Here is a 20424-nt window from a genome sequence, read left to right on the forward strand (position 1 = left end):
GTCTGCGCTAAGGGGGTGGCTGTGTCCTCCTGCCCTGGGCTACTCTGTTCTACTTATACTGTCCCAGTCCAGGGAGGGGGACCTACACGGAGGAGCACAGATTCTAGAGAGCTGACTGGAGGAATTAATGTGGAAGGCAGAATGTCATGCGTTTTAAGAATGAGTGGCCCGGCGATGGTGGCACATGCCTTTAATCCCAGCACTCGGGAGGCAGAGGCAGGCGGATCTCTGAGAGTTCGAGGCCGGGCTGTACTGACAGCCTCCAAAACAATACAGAGAAACCCTGTCTCATAAAACCAAAAAAAAAAAAAAAAAAAGAATGAGTGGGGGGGGGCATGGAGAGATGGCTCAGCAGTTAAGAGTTCTGGCCGCTCTCTCAGAAGACCCGGGTTCAATTCCAAGCACCCGCATAGCAGATCACAACTGTCTGTAACTCCAGTTCCAGGGGACCGGACACCCATGGCAAAATACCAATGCACATTTAAAAAATGAGTTATGGGTTGGCACTGTACTTTGGTGGCAGAGCAAACGGCCTGGGTTCCTTCTCCAGCATGGAGGGGAGGACAGGAGATGTGAAATGTGCCTGGGACTCCAGCACTCAGAAAGCAGAGGCAGGAGGATTACAGAGAGTGTAAGGATAGCCTGAGCTACATGAGACCCTGTTTCAAAACGGGGAGGGGAGAGAGAGTAGTAATACGGGTTTGGGCAAGCAGAACCAGGAGGTCATTGGCAGTTCAAGGGAGGGTACAGCAGTCTCTGGGGCTCTCTTGGATACCATACTGTGTGGATTTTCTGTCATCTGTCTTTCTTCCCTTCTTGCTGTCATGATTTCTTCCCTACTCCTCTGTAGGTTTTGCTAACTGGGGTTTTCTGTTTCTTCGTGATTTCAGCTTGCATCCTGGACTCTTCATAGGGCCAGAGTGGATAGCGGCTTAGGAAAGAGGGTGGGGCACAGACGGAGGGCGGGAGGAGGGTGGGGTCCAGGCAGAGGGTCACGCACTGATCAGGAGGTAGATGGGGTGAAGGGTGGGACGGAGATCTGCAGAAGGTGAGGGGGCGGGGCCGGGACGTGGCTTCCATCGGTCTCAGGTTTTGCTGGCCCTCTAATCCATCCCCTCTGGTCCTCCTGACTCTTCAGCCACAGTGGGGGCTGTCGGGCCATGGACAAGAGAGAAATCATCTCTTTCCCCAGCGTCCTGGACCTCAACGCCTTCGAGAGGCAGAACAAGGCAGAGGGCCTGGGCATGGTGAACGAGGATGGAACTGGTGAGACCTTTCTCTGGGCGCCCCTTCCCCGAGACATCCCCTTCCTCGGGGTCCCCCTCTCCATCCACTGTCCCTGCCCAGCCCACAGCCCCGGTCCCCCAAGGCACCCCACTTCCCAAGAGTTCCCTTAGGTTCCCCAGGGTCGTGATCCCCAGTCCTGAGGACCCCTCCATCCCTCCAGGCTCTCCCTCCCCACGGGACCCACCCCTGGTGTCATTTCTGTCTGGTGTTCCCTCCCCCATTACCTCGTGGACCCGCCCTCCACGTGCCCCAAGCCTCACTCTGGATGCTGCTCATTAATGTCCCTAATCCGGTTAATCAAGTCTTCTCTTTGCCGTGTTTTGACGTGTCTAACTTTCCTCCCTGACCTCTGCCTCCTGCCTCTCTTGGGTGCTCTCTCTCTCTCTCTCTCTCTCTCTCTCTCTCTCTCTCTCTCTCTCTCTCTCTCTCTCTCTCTCTCTCTCTCTCTCTCTCTCTCTCTCCCCTCTCTCTCGTTCATGTTCCCTTTTCCCACTCTCACCCTCCCCCGGCTTTCCCCTCCTTTGCTAACCCACCCCCTTCTGTCTCCTTATGTCTGTCTTTCTCTCTGTGCTTGTGGCTGTGTGTCTGTGTCTTTGTCCCCAACCGTGTCGACTGTACTTCTGTCTGTCTCTGTCTCTTTTTCCTCTTTTCTCCTGCTTCCTCCTCCCATCCCGTTGGCTGCCCCAGTCATCAATCGCCAGAACGGTAATTCTCCCGCCATCCTTTGCTGTGCTGCGCCCACCCCTCCCCTTCTAACCCCGATGCCCCCTGGAGCTGAGGATCTGGGACAATCTGGGCGGTCAGGGTGGTCCCTTCAGTGGATCCTGTGGAGAGGGTTGAGATCCCCGAGGCCAGAGGCCGGTGGCACTGTGAATAAGTCTTTTATCTAATAAGTCTTTTATCTAAGCTTCAGTTTCCCCGTGTGTAACACATAAATTAAAAAAAAAGACAGCCGGCCGGGCGGTGGTGGCGCACGCCTTTAATCCCGGCACTCGGGAGGCAGAGACAGGCGGATCTTTGTGAGTTCGAGACCAGCCTGGTCTATAAGAGCAAGTTCCAGGACAGCCTCCAAAGCCACAGAGAAACCCGGTCTCGAAAAACCAAAAATAAAAAATAAGAAAAAAGACAACCAAGGTCCCTTTTCGCCTCTATATTTTGGGGCTTCCAGACCCAGATTCCCAGTCCAGGGTGGGATGAGCCCCCCATCCCCACCCCCACCCTCTCTGCGCTGAGCGTCAGAAACCCAGACTGTGGTTAACGTTCGTGGGAGGCAGCCACTCTGATTGGTGCCGCGCGTGCCCTCTGCGCCTGCTCTGATTGGCCCATTCCCCAACCTAGATCTTATAGCCCACCATGATTGGATTCTTTCAGATGTCTATTCTGATTGGACCATGTCGATACACCCCTGCTTCTCCTGGGTTGGCTGCTTTTGGCCAGTCGGTTGGCTTTCAATCCCTGTCTCCTCCCAGCCCCGCCCTCCCTTCCCCCCTCCCCGCTCCGCACCGCTCAGAGCCTTGTGTGCAAGTGGCCCCAACCCCTATAATCCATTAACCCCTGCAGCCTGGAGTGGGGCTCAGGGTTATACCAGCTGCTGAATGTCTTCTGGGTCACTCCTAGATGTCACACAAATGGTGACATTGGAGGGACACTTGTGTAGAAAGACACTTGAGGCCCCGGGCCTACATCTGTGGATGTCACTGGCTGGTGTCGTGGACGCCGATGGCCCTCATAGTGTCTTTGGAGTAGTGACCGCACCTCTCAGCACCCCATACATTGTGCATGCGTGTGCAGTGTGCATGGGCTGTGTGCATGTGTGTGCTGTGTCCTGGCGCATCTGACCCCCCTGGCCCTGCCCCTGTCCTCCCGCCCAGGAGAGAAGGTCATGGCGGATGATGAATTCACGCAAGACCTGTTCCGCTTCCTGCAGCTGCTCTGCGAGGGACACAACAACGGTGAGCAGCACGGTGGGCGGGGTGTGGAGGACACAGGTATGGGGCTCCAAAAGTCGCCTGGGCTGACCTCCAACCCCCTTCCTCCCCTCCCCCGTCATGACTTCCCCAGCCATGCTGGCCTTGTCGAGCTTCGGTCTGTCTGCCTTCCTCTACTCGAGGAAGGAGCGCGGTGTGTGAGGACCAAGGGTTCAAGGTCACCTTAGTTACATGGCTAGCCTGAGCTACATGAGATCCCGTCCCAAAGAAACAAAACAACAGTAACACATTTCTTTGAGTTCTGAAACTTCTGGGTTCAAACCATTTAGCTCCGTTTTCATTTCCTCCGGCCAGTCCAACTCCGCAAGGCGATCTGCCAAAATCCAGGTTGGCCAGAAGTCAATTTACCCAAATGGGCAATTTGTCACACTCCGTTTTCCCACAGGCATTTGGCAGCCCTCACTGAGGGCTGGGTTCCAGTACTTGGCGTCCACAGACGAACTCATCGCTTGGTGTTTAAAAATGAATCTATTGGATTTATTCATTTGTTTATCACATAAAACATTTTCCCAGAAGATGTCCAGAGTCTTTCTTAACAGAAGCGAGAATTTTCACAGGATCTGTTCTCATGGTGCCAATTTAACAAAATCCAGGGTGACACGGCCCGTTAATTAAACACGGTGTCAATGGAAAACTAGAACTCCATGCGGCTCGAGCAGCTTCCGCTAAAGGAACAGTTAAGCTGGGCACGGCAGCAAGGGCCTGTAATCACTTTGGCTGAGCAGTGAGCGTTTGTCTCCAAAGCCAAAATCAAAGAGCAGCCCAGATCCTGAACAACCTTCCCACAAGGCCATTTCCCATTACAAACGTGTCACACAGTAATGTGTGCAAAGCTCATAGACCGTAGGAAACCATGGAGCGTGTGAGTGTGTGTGTGTGTGTCTGTCTGTCTGTCTGTCTCTCTGTGTGTATGTAGTGTGTGAGTGTGTGTGTGTGTCTGTCTGTCTGTTTCTCTGTGTGTATGTGGATCTATGTGAGTGTGTGCTATAGGTGACTCTGATTGTGTGATGCATATGTGTGTGACTGTGTGGTGTGGGTGACTGTGCTGCGTGTCTGTGTGTGACTGTGTGATCTGGGTGACTGGGTGAATGTGTGACTTTGCATCTGTCTGTGGTACATCAGATGCCTTCCTCTTGTCAATCTTTGCGTTATAGGCTTGAAACAGAGTTTCTCACTGAACAGGAACTCACACACACACACACACACACACACACACACACACCTTTATCATTCAGACTGGTTGACCAGGGAGCACTTGGAATCTGCCTGTCTTTTCAGCTACATACTAAATTCAAGGCTAGCCTGAGCTACATGAGATCCTGTCTCAAATAAACAAACAAAGCAAAGCCAAATAAAACAAAAGCATGGTAGCTCACATTTTTAATCCCAACACTTGGGGGGGCAGAGGCAGATGAATTTCTGAGTCCCAGGCCAGCCTGGACTCAGAAAGTGAGTTCCAGGACAGCCAGGGTTACACAGAGAAACTTTGTCTCAAAAAATAAAAAATAAAGAAAAACAGTTGAAGGTGGATATGATGGCTACTCAGTTGTAACTCTAGTACTTGGGAGTCTGAGGCACATCTCCAAACCCTGTCTCATGGAAACAAAAAGAGAGAGAGGCGGGTTAGAGGGCTCACTGGGTGAAGGGGCTTGCTGCCAAGCCTGGTGACGTAAGTTGGTTCTCAGGACCCAAGTGGTAGATGGAGAGAGCTGACTTTCGACCTTATTAGCATCTAGTGCAAGCCTTCCCACTTACCCTCAGGAATAAACTAACAAAAACCAAATTAGACAGGGTTTCACTCTGCAGCCTTGAATGGCCTGGTATTTACCATGTACACTAGGTTAGCTTCAAACTCACAGAGATCCACCTGCCTCTGTCTCCCCAGAGCTGGGATTAAAGATGGGGACCATCATACCCATACCTAAATAAGTGGTAAAAAATTAATGTGTATGGGTACCTTGCCTGCAAGTATGTATGTGCACCATGAGCATGCAGTTCTTGATGAGACCAGAAGAGGGCGCCAGATCATCTGGCACTGAAGTTACAGATGGTTGGGAGCTACTATGTGGATGCTGGGGAATGAACCCAAGTCCTCTGGAAGAGCAGCCAGTGCTCTTAATCACAGAACCATCTCTCCAGGTCCATAAATTAATTTTTTAAAGTTTACCAAAAAACTGAAGAAAGGAGAAGGGGGAAGCTGAATCTCTAACTGCATTTGCTTCACGGAGGCCCTCAATGTCTTCAGATAAATAAATAAATGACGCCCCATCCCTGTGTGACACACATTCTTCGGACTTCTGGCACACAGTAGGCAGTAAATACAAACATTGCATAAGTGATAGTGATAGACACCATTGCCTCCCCAGACACAGGCGCGCACTGAATAAAAGGATGCTTCGTTTCCTTAGATTTCCAAAACTACTTACGGACACAGACGGGGAACACGACCACCATCAACATCATCATCTGCACAGTGGACTACCTCCTGCGGCTGCAGGTGAGGAGGGGGTGCCAGCCTCATGGGACCTGAGCCGGGGCCGGCGGGACCGCGCACGCCTCCAGCACCCCTCCTGCCTCCCGGCCCCGCGGGACCGCGCACGCCTCCAGCACCCCTCCTGCTTCCCGCCCCACAGGAGTCCATTAGTGACTTCTACTGGTACTACTCGGGCAAGGATGTTATCGAGGAGCAGGGCAAGAGGAACTTCTCCAAAGCCATGTCGGTAGCTAAACAAGTGTTCAACAGCCTCACTGAGTACATCCAGGTAGGGCCAGGACTTGGGGACCTGCAGAGGCAGAGCTGCCCGCGTCCAGAACCCCTGCCTGCGTGGGGGTTTCATGCCTCCTTCTGTCCTCAGGGACCCTGCACTGGGAACCAGCAGAGTCTGGCGCACAGCCGCCTCTGGGATGCCGTGGTCGGGTTCCTGCACGTGTTTGCCCACATGATGATGAAGCTGGCTCAGGTTTGAGTTCGTCCTTTATCCGCCCTCTACCTCTGCCTAAGGTCCGCGTCACACTGGGTAGTTCTGTAGTGCTCCGGGCATGTTCCAGACAGGCTCCCTCCCCGTGGCTAAAACCCGTTATGAATCAGTCCTCTGCATGCATCTTTCTCTGCCCCACCCATCGGCTCGTTTCCCACCTACACTTCCATTGGTCTGACTTTGGATCCCCACCCCTACTGTCCAGAACGCTCCCGTGCCTGGTTGGTATCGTTTTCTCTCTGATGGGGTCACCCCAGATTCTTCCAGCTTTGGGATGGGATGGGACCATGCTTCTAGATTAGGGCCTGGGGCTGAAGGAGTGTTCCTTCTTTACCGTGCCTGCGGCAGATGACTCCCGTGTCGGGTACCCATGATGTAAGGATCCTGCTCCCAGAATGCTTGCGTTCTCCTTCTCCCCGCTGCCTTGCGAATGCCTCGCACACACTCCGTCCATCTGTGTGCTTCTGCTTGGTAGACTTAGTCAAGGCTTGTACAGCTGGGCAAGTTTGTACACTGCATGAAGAAAGGGCAACAAGCTGCCACAGAGCATCCTAACCACTACAAATACATTGGTGTAGTACAATAATTGTCCGGCAGGTGGCAGTCAAGCATTCTGAATAATTTCCCACCAACCAAGGACTTGAAGGAGACCCTCCCCTAATTTGATGTCCTCTAACTCTAAAAGGACTTGAGAATTCAGGTTCTCAGTACAGTTGGGCACGTGATGCTGCTATAATCTTAAAATACTGGTGGAAATGAACTTCCAAGTACTACTGTGATAGTTCATCAGTAGCAGTCCAGTTGCAGGTTACAAGGGATATTCAATACAAGGAGCTGGGGTGTGGCTCAGTGGTAGAACACCTGCCTAGAATCCCCCAGTGAGGGACTAGGGGTGTGGCTCAGTAGTAGAGCCTCTGCCTAGAATCCCCCAGTGAGGGGCTGGGGTGTAGCTCAGTGGTAGAGCCCCTGCCTAGAATCCCCCAGTGAGGGACTAGGGGTGTGGCTCAGTGGTAGAGCCCCTCCTTAGAATCCCCAGTGAAGGGCTGGGAGCGTGGCTCAGTGGTGGAGCCCCTGCCTAGAATCCCCCAGTGAGGGGCTAGGGGGTGTGACTCAGTGGTAGAGCCCCTCCTTAGAGTCCCCCAGTGAGGGGCTGTAGGTGTGGCTCAGTGGTAGAGCCCCTCCTTAGAGTCCCCCAGTGAGGGGCTGTAGGTGTGGCTCAGTGGTAGAGCCCCTCCTTAGAATCCCCAGTGAAGGGCTGGGGGCATGGCTCAGTGGTAGAGCCCCTGCCTAGAATCTCCCAGTGAGCGGCTGGAAAAAAGGTGCCCAGTCTTCCCTTCACCCCACTAACAGCTCCAGGCAGTGCGAAGCACATCTTGCCTAGAAGTTCTAAATAAAAGACCCCGAGTTCTCTGGCCGCAGTCTTGGCCGTGTGCTTGCTGTTGAGCCGGTGATCTGAGCCAGAGGAAAGAAATGTCTGGTTGGCCAGACACACTGCCGTATTCATTCCTAAAGCCAAAGCCAGGATGTGGAGACAGCTCCATGAGCTCCGGCAGGTTTATAGCTCATCGCCTGGACTGTGGCAGCTAAGATAAAACAGACTCGTGGGAAAGCACAAAGCCTGGGACCCATTAACCTACAGATCCTAGTTTGCTGGGAGCCTGAAGTCAGAATACCAAACTTTGTAACTGTGGGATGCGTTAGGATTAGAATGAACAACTCCCAGAACCAGCATGGGGGCAAAGGAGCCTCACAGCTCCTGTGTGAGGCCAGGAAAATTACACTATGCGCCGCACATGGCACTTAGGTGTGACTGAAAATAATACAGATGCTGCAATGGGGGCTTTGATGGAGGTTTCTGTGAGTCCTCCATTGTGAGTCCTCCCTCCATTGTGAGTCCTCCCTCCATTGTGAGTCCTCTATTGGACACCGTGGCCGGGGGGCGCACCGGCTTCTTATTTCCCAAAAATGGCATATCAAAAAGTGCATGGCTGTCCCCTTGAACTTCCTCATGGTCCCACCTGTCTGTCACGGTCAGATCCATCCAGGCCATGTCCCTATAGACCTGGCACCACGCTGGGATTTCATCCTCCTAAGACCTGAGTATCTGTCCCCGTCTGTCTGTCCCACTCTGGCCTGAATGTCTGTTCACCAAGGCTCATGGCTTCCCTGTCTGCCAGCACCACGCCCCCCATGCGCTTTCCCGGGGTACCAGCCCCACCCCCACAATCTTGTCTCTCTGTCCCCCCTGTGCTTCCGAGGAACATGTTTGGACGCAGGCCCCCTCAGAGGTAAGAGGGAGAAAGAGGGGAGCATAGGCCCTGCTGGATAGGTGAGGGAGCCCCAGACCCCCGGTCAGTAGGATGGCTACTCTGCCGAGACGCGGCCACTCACAGCGGGGTGTGCGCCCTCTAGGACTCCAGCCAGATAGAGCTGCTGAAGGAGCTGCTGGACTTACAGAAAGACATGGTGGTGATGTTGCTGTCCCTCCTGGAAGGTAACGCCCAGCGGAGTTGCGGGGGCGGTTTACACAAAGCCAAGAATGGTGCTTGAGACCCAAAATGCCCTGACTCTGAGCCGCGTCTGCTGTAACAAGGTCAACAAAATATCTACCAAGTACTGTGTTTGAGCCAGGCCCTGACTGTATGGATGTTAATTTTTGTGGTTCCACAGAGAGGTTTTAGTGAGATGAGTTGCCAGGATACTTTATTTATGAACTTAATATTTATTTATTAGATATACCAATATAATGCATGAATAGTTACTAAATGTATCAATTAGTTTTCTGCATGACAAATATCCACCAAGTTTAGCAACTTGAAATGCCTCTTATTGAATAATAATAGCAATAACATTTATAGTAATAATAATAATAATTTAACCCTGTGCTACATGGTTAGTCCAGGTCAGCTTGCCCTAATAGCAAGACCCCATCTCAAACACAAATAAACAAAACCAAGGGCTGGAGAGATGGCTCAGTGGTTAAGAGCACTGGATGCTGTTCCAGAGGACCCAGATTCAATTCCCAGTACCCACATGACAGCTCACATCTGTCTGCAACTCCAGTTCCAGGGGCTCCAGTGCCTTCTTTGAGGGCACTGCGTGTATGTGATATACAAAACATATATGCACCATCTGTAATAATAATGACAACAACAGTAATAATAAAGTTGGGTATAGTGGCACACAGGAGGCTGAGGCAGGAGGATCAAGAGTTCAGTACCTTTCTCAGCTACATAGAGTTTGAGACGAGCCCAGTCTACCCGGGCTACAACAGCTCAAAAACCACAAAACAAAACACTTCTTTCAAATCTCTCTTTCTCCCTTTCTGGAATTAAACCCAGGGCTTTATATTTATCAAGCTTGTACTCTGTTAAAAATCTATTCTCTACCGGCTTATTCTTTTATGTGGATGCAGACCACTCCATTGTGAGGTATTGGGTAAAATCGTTAAATTAAATCCCTATTGGTGGACATTCAAATCGTTTTTCTTCCCCAGAGTGCTGGGGCAAGAACCCAGGACCTTACCCATGCCTCTGAACTGCACCGCAGGCCCTCAAGTGCCCTTGCTTTTAGTCTTTGAGACAGAGTCCTACTCTACAGCCCAGGCCTCGAGAGAACTCATGACAATCCTCCTGCTCCAGCTTCACAGCTGTTGACATTACAAGCAGGCACCTCCACAGCCAGGTGCATCAGTATAAAGTTTTTAGGCCTGTGAGCTCTGAAGTCACAGGCTCTGGGTGCAAATCCCCCCTTGCCTATTTACCAGCTAGAGAGCTCTTAGTGAAATTGTACAGTGATATCAAACCACTTACAAGGTTCTCCTGGGGCAGCTCTTGGTACAGCCCCCCTGGCACAGGGTCCCACTGTCAACCTGTGTCACCACTACCCTCAGTGGAAAGCCAGTGAGTGGGCCGGCAAATTATCAAAAGAGGATGCCCATGGAGGTACCAGATGGTCCTCTTCCCGGAGGTGTGGGAGGGGGCCCCGGAAGTGCCCACCTGCTTGGTGGGTCCTAAGGAGCCATGGGTGGCTTCTGAGCTGGAGAGAGAGAAAACGCAGAGCCGGGTGCACCGACCCGGGTCCAGAGTCGATGCTCTGCGGGGCCGCACTGACCCAGGTCCAGAGCTGATGCTCTGCGGGGCCACACCGACTCAGGTCCAGAGTTGATGCTCTGCAGGGCCACACCGACCCGGGTCCAGAGCTGATGCTCTGCCGGGCCACACCAACTCAGGTCCAGAGCGGATGCTCTGTGGGGCCGCACTGACCCAGGCCTCCCGCAGGGAACGTGGTAAACGGCATGATCGCGCGGCAGATGGTGGACATGCTCGTGGAGTCCTCATCCAACGTGGAGATGATCCTCAAGTTTTTTGACATGTTTCTGAAACTCAAGGACATCGTGGGCTCGGAGGCCTTCCAGGACTATGTCACAGACCCCCGCGGCCTCATCTCCAAGAAGGACTTCCAGAAGGTGGGTGCTGGATAGCAGGTGAGCCCAAGATCCAGGCAGGGTCGCCAAGTGCCAGCAGTACCTCTCTGGTTGGCTGCCTTGGATGAGAGGCTTCTTGCTTGGCCTCAGTTTCCTTGTCTGTAACATGGGAACGATCTGAGGGTGGTGGTTTACACCCCAGGACTTGGGAAGCTGAGGCAGGAAGATTGTGACTTGAGACCAGTGCTTGAGGCTATCTTTAGGATGCAATGCATGTGTTCTCACACCTATGAGAGCCGTTATTACTATATAAGCCATTGTTACTATATAAACCATTGTTACTATATAAGCCATTGTTACTATATAAGTCATTGCTACTATATAAGCCACTGTTACTATATAAACCACTGCTACTATATAAGCCATTGTTACTATAAAAGCCATTGTTTATCCCAGCACTCCGGAGGCAGTGGCAGACGGATCTCTGTAAGTTCCCGGCCAATCTGTTCTACAGAGTGCGCTCCAGGACAGCCAGGCTACACAGAGAAACCCTGTCTTGAAAAACCAAAATAAATAAATAGATAGAAAGAAAGATAGACAGACAGACAGACTGACCCTTATTTGTAAACAGTCACAGCATTATCATCTCATCCATCAGCTTTCCATTGCTGTGACAAAATACCTAAGACAATGCACTTAAAGGGAGGAAGATTTTTGTTTCCACAGCAGAAGCTACTTTTCTCTTTCAGCAGGGAATCCCCAAGGAAGAGAGGTTTCTTTTGTTCATAGTTCAATCCGTGATCACTTGACCCCGTTACTTTGAACCCCTGGCAAGGCAGATCCAGTGAGGAAAGCATGTCAGAATACAGCAGCTCATCTGCTGGTGGCCAGGAGCAGAGAGAAAAAGAGAAGGGGCCAGAGTCCCTGACATACTCTTCAAGGGATACGCCCCAAACCTACATCTTCCCACCAGGCCCCACACACTAATGTTTTACACAGCTCCCCAGTGGTCTGGACATCTGGGGATCATACCCAGAGCACATGAGCTCTGGGGGACACTTGAGGGGGGCATGGCTGCGCACGCCTTTAATCCCAGCCCTCGGGAGGCAGAGGCAGGTGGATCTCTGTGAGTTCGAGGCCAGCCTGGTCTACAGAGCAAGTTCCAGGACAGCCTCCAAAACAATACAGAGAAACCCTGTCTTGAAAAACCAAAGAAGGAAAAAGGAAGGAAGGAAAGAAAGAAGGGAGAAAGAATGCATTAATGAATTGCCTATTGGGAATGGTAACCTTGCGCACACAAGGAACGCCCCCCTACCACCGTGCTACGGCCCAGCCCAGCCCACATATTTCCTGTCGCCATTTTGACAGTGTTCAGAAACCACCCCAGGCTGATGGATAAGTAGCCCAAACAGAATTTCTGAAGACCCTTTCTCCTGTTGCCCAAACTGTTAGCTTTTTGGTTTGGGTTTTGACACTGGGTCTCACGTAGCCCAGGCTGGCCTCAGCTCCCCAGGGATGACCTTGAACTCCTGATCCTGCAGTCTGCACGCCCCAAGTGCTGGGATTCCACGTCTGTATTACTCCATACCGTTCTCTTTTTATCACATCTGCTCCGTCACACTTTCCGTTCCAGTTCCACTGTTCCCTGAAGCTCATTTTCTCCATGACTGCTAAGCAGTGATACAAATCAGGAAATCAACACTGGTACTGGCTCCTTAGCCAACCCTCAGACCTCACTCTGTTCCTACCTGTGGAAGAGATTCTTGCCTGTTTTGATCAGGATCCTCCCTAGCCCTACTGGGCAATGTCTGCTCTGTAAGCCTATGTGGCTGCTAAGGTTTTTACCTCCAGGCTGTCTCTAAAGTAGCTCAGTGGTAGAGCCCCTGCCTAGAATCCCCCAGTGAAGGGCTGGGGGTGTGGCTTAATAGTAGAGCCCCTGCCTAGAATCCCCCAGTGAGGGTCTGGGGGTGTGGCTCAGTGGCAGAGCCTCTGCCTAGAATCCCCCAGTGAGGGGCTGGAGGTGTGGCTCAATAGTACAGCACCTGCCTAGAATCCCCCAGTGAGTTCTTGCCTAACACATAGGGTGCTATACCATCTGTGTAGATTATTTGTTCTGTGTGTATGTGATGCATGTGTGTTTTGGGGCAGGGTACATGCTGGTGAATGGGCCTGTCTGTGCTTCCATGAGAGTGTATGTAGAAGTCAGTGCAGGATTTAAAGTGTCTTCACATTCTGCCTTATTGATTATCATTATTGTGGGAGTGTGGAGTTATTTATTTCATACTCTTATTTTGTGAGCTGACTTCCTATCCCTGGTGTCTGTTTAGTTGTTTAGTTGTTTGTTTGTTTTTGAGACAGGATCTCATTCGGCAACCAAGACTGGTCTAGATCTTTGTGTAGCTCAGGCTGTCCTGGAACTCACAGCAATCCTCTTGCCTCAGCATCCTAGGTGCTGGGATTATAGGTGGGTGCCAAGGCTTTTCTTTATGATGCTATTTTAGCCATGCAGAATATTTTACTTTCATGTGGAAATACATTTTTAAAATTTCATTAACTTTTAGCAAAGTAAACAATACTAACCAAACAAGAACACGTTTATTCATCTTGTAAAGAATTCCGAACTTGTAGGGTGGAGGTCACTTTCTTCAAGTTCTGTTTCATTGGTTATCATTATTGCGGGTGGTGGCTCCTGTGAGTCAAAGGACCACTGTCAGTTGGCTCCTTCCATCGTGGGCTCCAGGAATCCAACTCAGGTCGTGAGGTTTGTGCTGGCAATCGCTTTTATCGGCCGGACTGTCTGGTTTGAGTACTATTCCCAGTCAGGCTTTACCTCCCTCTGAAGGCTGCTGGCAGACAGAGGGGTCTGCGTTATCTTTTCTCCGATCCATCCTTGTGCAAACCTAAGCTACCGAAAAACCACAGCACATGGAGGTAAATGTGGGCTCTCTGCTGCTGGGCTAAAAGACGGCCCCGTGTGGTGCCACCCCCTGGGGCTGGGGGCAGTGACTCTCCTGGCACGCAGCTAGGTCGCAGGATAGTCACCCAGCAACAGGGCTACTTGGTGGGAAACGAAAAATGCAGCCTGTTGTTCTAGAGATGGACTTGGCTGTCAAGCATGAAGCCTTCCTTGTGTTTGACCCCAGCCCCATGGAAAGGGGAGGGGAGGAACCTCTTTCAGGGGGTTGAAACAGTTAGGCTATTGAGTGAGTGTGTGGGCTCCGGGCTACACCCCCAGCCCCCACTTTTAATGCATTTTCCAGGTTTTTTCCCCTTTGGTTTTACGAGACAGGGTTTCTCTGCATTGTTTTGGAGGCTGTCGGTCCAGCCCGGCCTTGAACTCACAGAGATCCTCCAGCTTCTGCCTCCCGAGTGCTGGGATTAAAGGCATGCACCACCACTGCCCGGCCATTTTCCAGTTTTGAGACAGGGTCTCACTATGTTACTGGGGATAGCCTTCAAGTTGTGCTCCTCTCCTGGCCTCTGAGTGCCTTGTGCTACCGGCCTTGGGCTAAAGACATCAGGCTCAGCTAAGACTGCATTTTGAACAGCACGTATCTGCAATGTGCTGTAATTTGCATGCTCTTGGCCCACACATTAAAAATTTCCAACACAGTGGTGTGAGGGTATTGAGAGAATGGTGTAAATGTCACCGTCTAACTTCAGAACGTCCTTGTCGCCCGTTAGCAGTCACTGCCCCTTTCGCCCACCCCATCCGCTAGGAACCATGAGCCCAATGTCTGTCTCTAAAGATCGGCCTGTTCTGGACACTGCTTATCTGGGGTATCATACAACATGTGTGTGCATGTGTGTACATGTGTGTGCATGTGTGTACATGTGTGTGCATGTGTGTGTGCCTTCCTTTTATTTGACAATAGGGACGTTACCACTCCTAACCAAAAGCACACCATAAAAATAAAATTAAAATTATCTACCACCAGGGCTAGGCAGACTGCTCAGTGGTTAAGAGCACTGGCTGCTCTCCAAGAAGACCCAGGTTCAATTCCCAGCACCCACATGGTGGCTCACAACCATCCTTAACTCTGTTTCCAGGGGATCCCATGTCCCTCTCTAGCCTCCGTGGGTCATGAACACAAATGGTGCACACTCATACATGCAGACAAACATTATACACATAAAATAAATATTTTTAAAGGAAGTTTTAGGGTTTTGTTTGTTTGTTTGTTTGTTTTTATTTTTCAAGACAAGGTTTCTCTGTCCTGGAACTCATTCTGTAGACCCGGCTGGCCTCAAACTCTGAAATCCACCTGCATCTGCCTCCCCAGTGCTGGAATTAAAGGTGGAATCACCACGGGCCAAGAAAGGTATTCTTTTTTTTTAAATATGCATTAATGTTTTGCCACGGGTGTTGGGTCCCCTGGAACTGGAGGCAGTTGTGAGCTGCCTGTGGGTGCTGGGAATTGAACTCACTCCATAACAAGGGTCTTAAAAAATTATCCACAATTCACCCACTACTTGGGAGCAAGAGGCAGGCGGATCTCTGTAAGTTCCAGGCCAGCCTGGTCTACAGAGTGAGTTCCAGGTAAGCTAGAGGGGTTACAGAGAAACCCTGTCTCAGAAAAAGGAAAAAAATATACACAATTCACAATTATTATTATCATTATTATTATTATTTGCTTTTTGAGAGATCACTGTATAGCCCAGAGCCTAAGCTGGCCCCCAACTCATAGAAATCCTTCTGCCTCAGCGTCTGAAGTGATGAATTGCAAGTGGACTCCACCACACCCAGCTATAATTCTTTTTTTTTGTTAGTGTTGTGTGTGTGTGTGTGTGTGAGAGAGAGAGAGAGAGAGGAGAGAGAGACAGAGACAGAGACAGAGAGACAGAGAGAGATGTGATGTGTGTGTGTGTGCACGTGGGCAAACATGGGAGGTCTGAGGACAAGAAGTTGTTTCTCTTTACTTTTCTTTTAAAGATTTACTCATTATATGTTTCATTGTTGGTATCTTTTTAAAGATTTATTTATTTATTATGTGTACACTGTTCTTTCTGCATGTATCCCTTCGGCCAGAAGAGGGCACCAGATCTCATAACATATGGCTGTGAGCCACCGTGTAGTTGCTGGGAATTGAACTCAGGACCTCTGGAAGAGCAGCCAGTGCTCTTAAACCTCTGAGCCATCTCTCCAGCCCCTCATTGGTATCTTGAATGCATGTATGTCTGTGTGCTGGTGTTGGATCCCCTGGAACTAGAGTTACAGACAGTACTGTAAGCTGCCATATGGTTGCTGGGAATTGAACCCAGGTCCTCTGGAAGAGCAGCCAATGATCTTAACCACTGAGCTCTCTCTCCTGCCTGTCTTTCTACCAGGCTTTATGTGGAGTCTGGGCTTGGAACCCAGGCCACCAGGCTTGCCCAGCAAGGGCCTTTACCTGCTGAGCCTTCTTGCTGGTTCCTGTTTTGATTGTTGTTGTTTGAGACAGATTCCCATGTACCCCGGCTGGTCTCAGTCTTGCTAGGATTACCTTGAACTCCTGCCTCTGGCTCCTGAATGCTGGGATCCCAGGCAATAAATCATTAAATCTCTAGAGCTGTGGTGTAATAGAGTTGGGGCTCACTTGCCTAGAATGGGCAAAGTCTCCAGTTCCAGCCCCAGCACTGGAAAAAGAAGTCCAAATATTAGTCAGTATTTCCATTTTTAAACACCCAGTAGTTGGGGTGTTTTGTCTTGACAATTTCTTTGAGTCAAGACTCATTCACACGTAACAGCCGTCTTACATTTCTCTCACTCATCTTTGAAGAGAGGCTCTCCCCCATCACCTCTACTTTTCACTGCTGTCTGCACAGTTGTCCAAGCAGGGTCCCCCATGGCTGACCCTGAACTCAAGGCACTCATTCGCCTCCATCTGCTGAGGTCTGGGATGGTAAGCAGAAGTCCCACACAGTTTTAATGGTGTGTGTGTGTGTGTGTGTGTGTGTGTGTGTGTGTGTGTGTGTGTGTGTGTGTGTGCAGGTTCCCCTGTGTCAGCTCAGGTGTCACTCCTCGGATCTGACCACATTGCTTGTTGAGGCGAGATCGTTCTCTGCCCTAGAACTGACCAATTAGGCTTCTGGGATGACAGGCAAGGTTTTTTTTGTTTTTGTTTGTTTGTTTATTTTTGGGGTGGGTTCTGGAGAGACGGCTCAGCACTTAAAAGCATGGCTGCTCTTGCAGAGGACCTGGGTTGGCTTCTCAGCACCAACATGGCAGCTCACAACTGCCTGCAACTCCAGTTCCAGGGGATCTGGCGCCCACATCTGGCCTCTATAGGAATTGCACACATATGCTACCCAAACACTTATATACATATTTTCCTCTTCTGGAATTGAACTGGGGGCCTTGTTCTTGCGAGACAAACACTTTAATGACTACGCTATCTCCCTGGTCCAAGACTTTTTGTTTATGTGTATGGGTGTTTTGTCTGCATGTAAGTGTACTGCATGCATGCCCAGAGCCTGGGAAGGTCAGAACAGAGAGCCAGGTCCTTGGAGCTGGAGCTTCAAAGGTTGCGAGCCATCGTGTGGGTGCTTGGAACCTAACCCAGGCCCTCTGCAGGAGGAGCCAGCACTATTAGCTACTGAGCCATCTTCCCAGACCCCTCCCGTGATTATTTTAAGAGAAGAAATACATATGTATCTCAGCTTATCCAAAATACTATTTCAGCATTTCGAATGTATCCCACATGAAGTCCACAGACAGTGAGAGTCTCTCAGAGGTAGGGTGTCCCCAGTCTGGGTCTGGCCACACCATCCTTCTTGTGTGACTTCATGTGTTCTTCTGTCCCCTGCGTTTCCTGTCAACTGAGACTTGTCACAGACGTTTAATCGGAATCTGTTTTGGAGGGTGTTATCATTTTATTTGAGCTTTTTTTCCCCAGAGCCTTCAATCCACCAGACACATCCCCTCTGGCCACCCCTTGTTTTGTATTGTCAGCAGTTGCTGGTTGAGATGGGACATGGTGATAAATAAATTTCTAAACATTTGCTGGACAGTGGTGGTGCACACCTTTAATCCCAGCACTCAGGAGGCAGAGGCAGGTGGATCTCTGAGTTTGAGGCCAGCCTGGTCTACAGAGAGAGTTCCAGGACAATCAGGGCTACACAGAGAAACCCTGTCTCGAAAAACCAGAAGTAAATGAACAAATTAATTTCTAAACATTTACAAACTTTATAAGACTTCCCTAATACCAAACATCCATTTGTTTCTCAAGCAAATCTTTGTATTTTACAATGTGCCTCGAAGTTTCTGGTTGAAAAGTCACATTCAGAACTGATTTAAAAGGACATGTTGCTTCTCAGAAAATGGAACCAATCTTAAAGCTGTCCCATTTTCAAGATATTCCATGTGTTTGACAGACTGGATACATCACACAGATGTATGGTGTCCCCTGCACAAAGATGAAATATGAACCAGATATATTAGATTTGCATTATTATAACCAAATACCTTGAAGCAATGAATTTATCAAGAGAAAAGATTGTAGTTCTCTTCTTGGTTCCTGGGTTTGAATACAAGATCCACTAGCCCCACTGATGTCTGGAGAGGCCAGGCTTTCAGGAGGGAACACGTAACAGAGCAAAGTGTGCATGTCATGAACCAGGAAGCAGAAACTGGGCAGGAAGGTGCGAAGGTCCCCTAAGTCCCCTTAAAGGCATTCCACCAATGGCCTCAGGCCCTCTCACTAAGTCCCACCCCTTAAATGGCCTCAGCACCTTCCCATAGTGCCACATATAGGTCAGATCTTTAGCACCATGATCTTTGGGGGACATCCAAACCATGGCGTTGGATGAAGCCTCTCCTGGGTATCAGCCTTAGTCACGAGAGCATGACAGCGAGCAAATTAGAGAGGCCCACTTGAACCAGAGGGCGGGGGGCTAGTGAAAACAAGTTAAATCAGCACGGGATGGGAATGGGGTGGCGGGATAGGCCCTTCTGAGGGAGGGGGTACGGATGTTGAGGTCTGAGAAGCACCCCACGAAGGTGGAGGAGACTGTGGTGTCCCCGGCAAAAGGACAGCAGGTGTGGAGGCTGGCACGCCAGGGCAGGCAGCAGGGAGAGCAGTGTGGCTGCAGAGACGGCCGAGGAGGCAGGGGAGGAGGTGGGAGGGAAGCCGGCAGCTGGCAGGGCCTGGGGGCAGCGGGGGACTCGGGCATTTAGTGTGCCACGGGTGCAGAGAGCTCAGACCGGAAGCAGGCGTCTTCAGAGCCCCTCCCACTACCTTAGAGACCAAGGGCAGTGGTTGGTGGGAGGCAGGAGGAGGTGGGGAGCGTGGAGGGAGACGTGGAGGGAGGGATCCTTGATCTGTTCTGAAAGCAGAGCTGGCAGGCTTGATGCTGAGGAATCAGGTGTGGGTGACGAGACAAAAAAGAGCAGGCGGGATGACTCAGAGATTTTTTACTCAAGCTCATGGGGTGGGTGGGAGCTGCTATTCCTGAAATGGGTAAGGCTGGGGGAGGGGAGATTTCATCTTCTAAAGTTCGCTTCCGGATTCACATGTGGTCCTCCATGCCTATAAGCCCAGCACTCTGGAGGCAGAGGCAGGAGGGGTGCCAAGCATCCAGGGCAGCCTGGTCTGTATAGGAAGTTCCAGGCTAGCCAGCGTTACATAGCAAGACAAAGTCTCCTCCAGCCCCCCAGAGTTTCTCTGTATCCTCGCCTGTCCTAGAACTCACTCTGTAGACCAGGCTGGCCTCGAACTCAGAGATCTACCTGCCTCTGTTTCCTGAGTTTTGGGATTAAGGGTGTGTGTCACCACCACCTGGCTGACAGTCTTTAAAATAATAATAATGATAATTAAATAAAAAAACAAGTTACTGAGCCGGGTGGTGGTGGTGCATGCCTTTAATTCCAGCACTTGGAGACAGAGGCAGGCGGATCTCTGTGAGTTCAGAGAAACCCTGCCTGGAAAAACCAAAAAAGGAAAAGAAAGAAAACAGCTTACTTCTGAGCTTTTCTGTTTGTGAGGTGATACCCACGAAGATGTCAGTGGTCACATTTTTCAAGACTCTGGAAAGCAGTCAGAGCCCGGATGGGGAGACCTGACAATTATATATGCATAGAGACACTGGAGCCTGGAATCCCAGCGTTACCTTAGGGAATTTGGAAATAAGCAAAAGGTGTGGCTCTCAGTCCTGCCCCCCACCCACCTCCAACCTCCACCCGGGTCAACAGTGGCCAGAGAAGGCGTTACAAAAGAAGAGGCAGGACAGACAGATGACAGTGACCAGGAGAAAATAGCAAATCTGCAGAGTAGAGCCCAAGAGTGGACTGGGGGGGATCCCAGATCCCCATGGGGGGTGCTGGTGAATGCACCAGGGTACCCGATGAGAAGTTCCTGTGTGACTCGTCTCTCTGCTCTGCGGTTTTAGAGCCTTTCACGATTTGCAAAGCCTCTTACTCATTTAGAAAACATTTTTGCAAAGCTCCTAGCTTTTCACAAAGAACAGCCTAGAGCCAGGAAATATCGCTTCTGTTCGTGCAAACGGAGAGACGTCTCTCTCTCCGTTTGCACTCTGCAGACCGTCTCTAGGTTGGTCGGGAAACTCATCTAGTAAAACACAACGTGCATCTTTCAACATAAAACAGAACAGTGAGAACCATTGCGTAGCAAAGCCAGAATTGTCTTGAAACTTTTTTTTAATTGAACTGTAAAATGCTTTCTTAACTGCTGGTGAGGCCAAGGGTGTTTGAGAAACTGCCTAAAAATGCACAGTGGATTTGGGGGCTTAGCCTGCTTGATGGAGTGCT

The 20424-nt window shown here is 50.5% G+C and overlaps 1 protein-coding gene across 1 annotated transcript in view; it reads left to right on the forward strand.

Annotated features, from left to right (window-relative positions):
• Window positions 1-20424, forward strand: part of Ryr1 (ryanodine receptor 1) — a 126929-nt gene that overhangs the window by 82465 nt on the left and 24040 nt on the right. The window contains 8 exon segments of the mRNA XM_040734565.1: window positions 1193-1266; window positions 1975-1992; window positions 3159-3239; window positions 5684-5772; window positions 5909-6037; window positions 6131-6235; window positions 8666-8747; window positions 10534-10721. Of these exon segments, the coding sequence (XP_040590499.1) occupies window positions 1193-1266; window positions 1975-1992; window positions 3159-3239; window positions 5684-5772; window positions 5909-6037; window positions 6131-6235; window positions 8666-8747; window positions 10534-10721 (766 nt within the window).

Source organism: Mesocricetus auratus, unplaced genomic scaffold (genome assembly GCF_017639785.1).
Source record: "Mesocricetus auratus isolate SY011 unplaced genomic scaffold, BCM_Maur_2.0 Super-Scaffold_100038, whole genome shotgun sequence".
Taxonomy (NCBI): domain Eukaryota; kingdom Metazoa; phylum Chordata; class Mammalia; order Rodentia; family Cricetidae; genus Mesocricetus; species Mesocricetus auratus.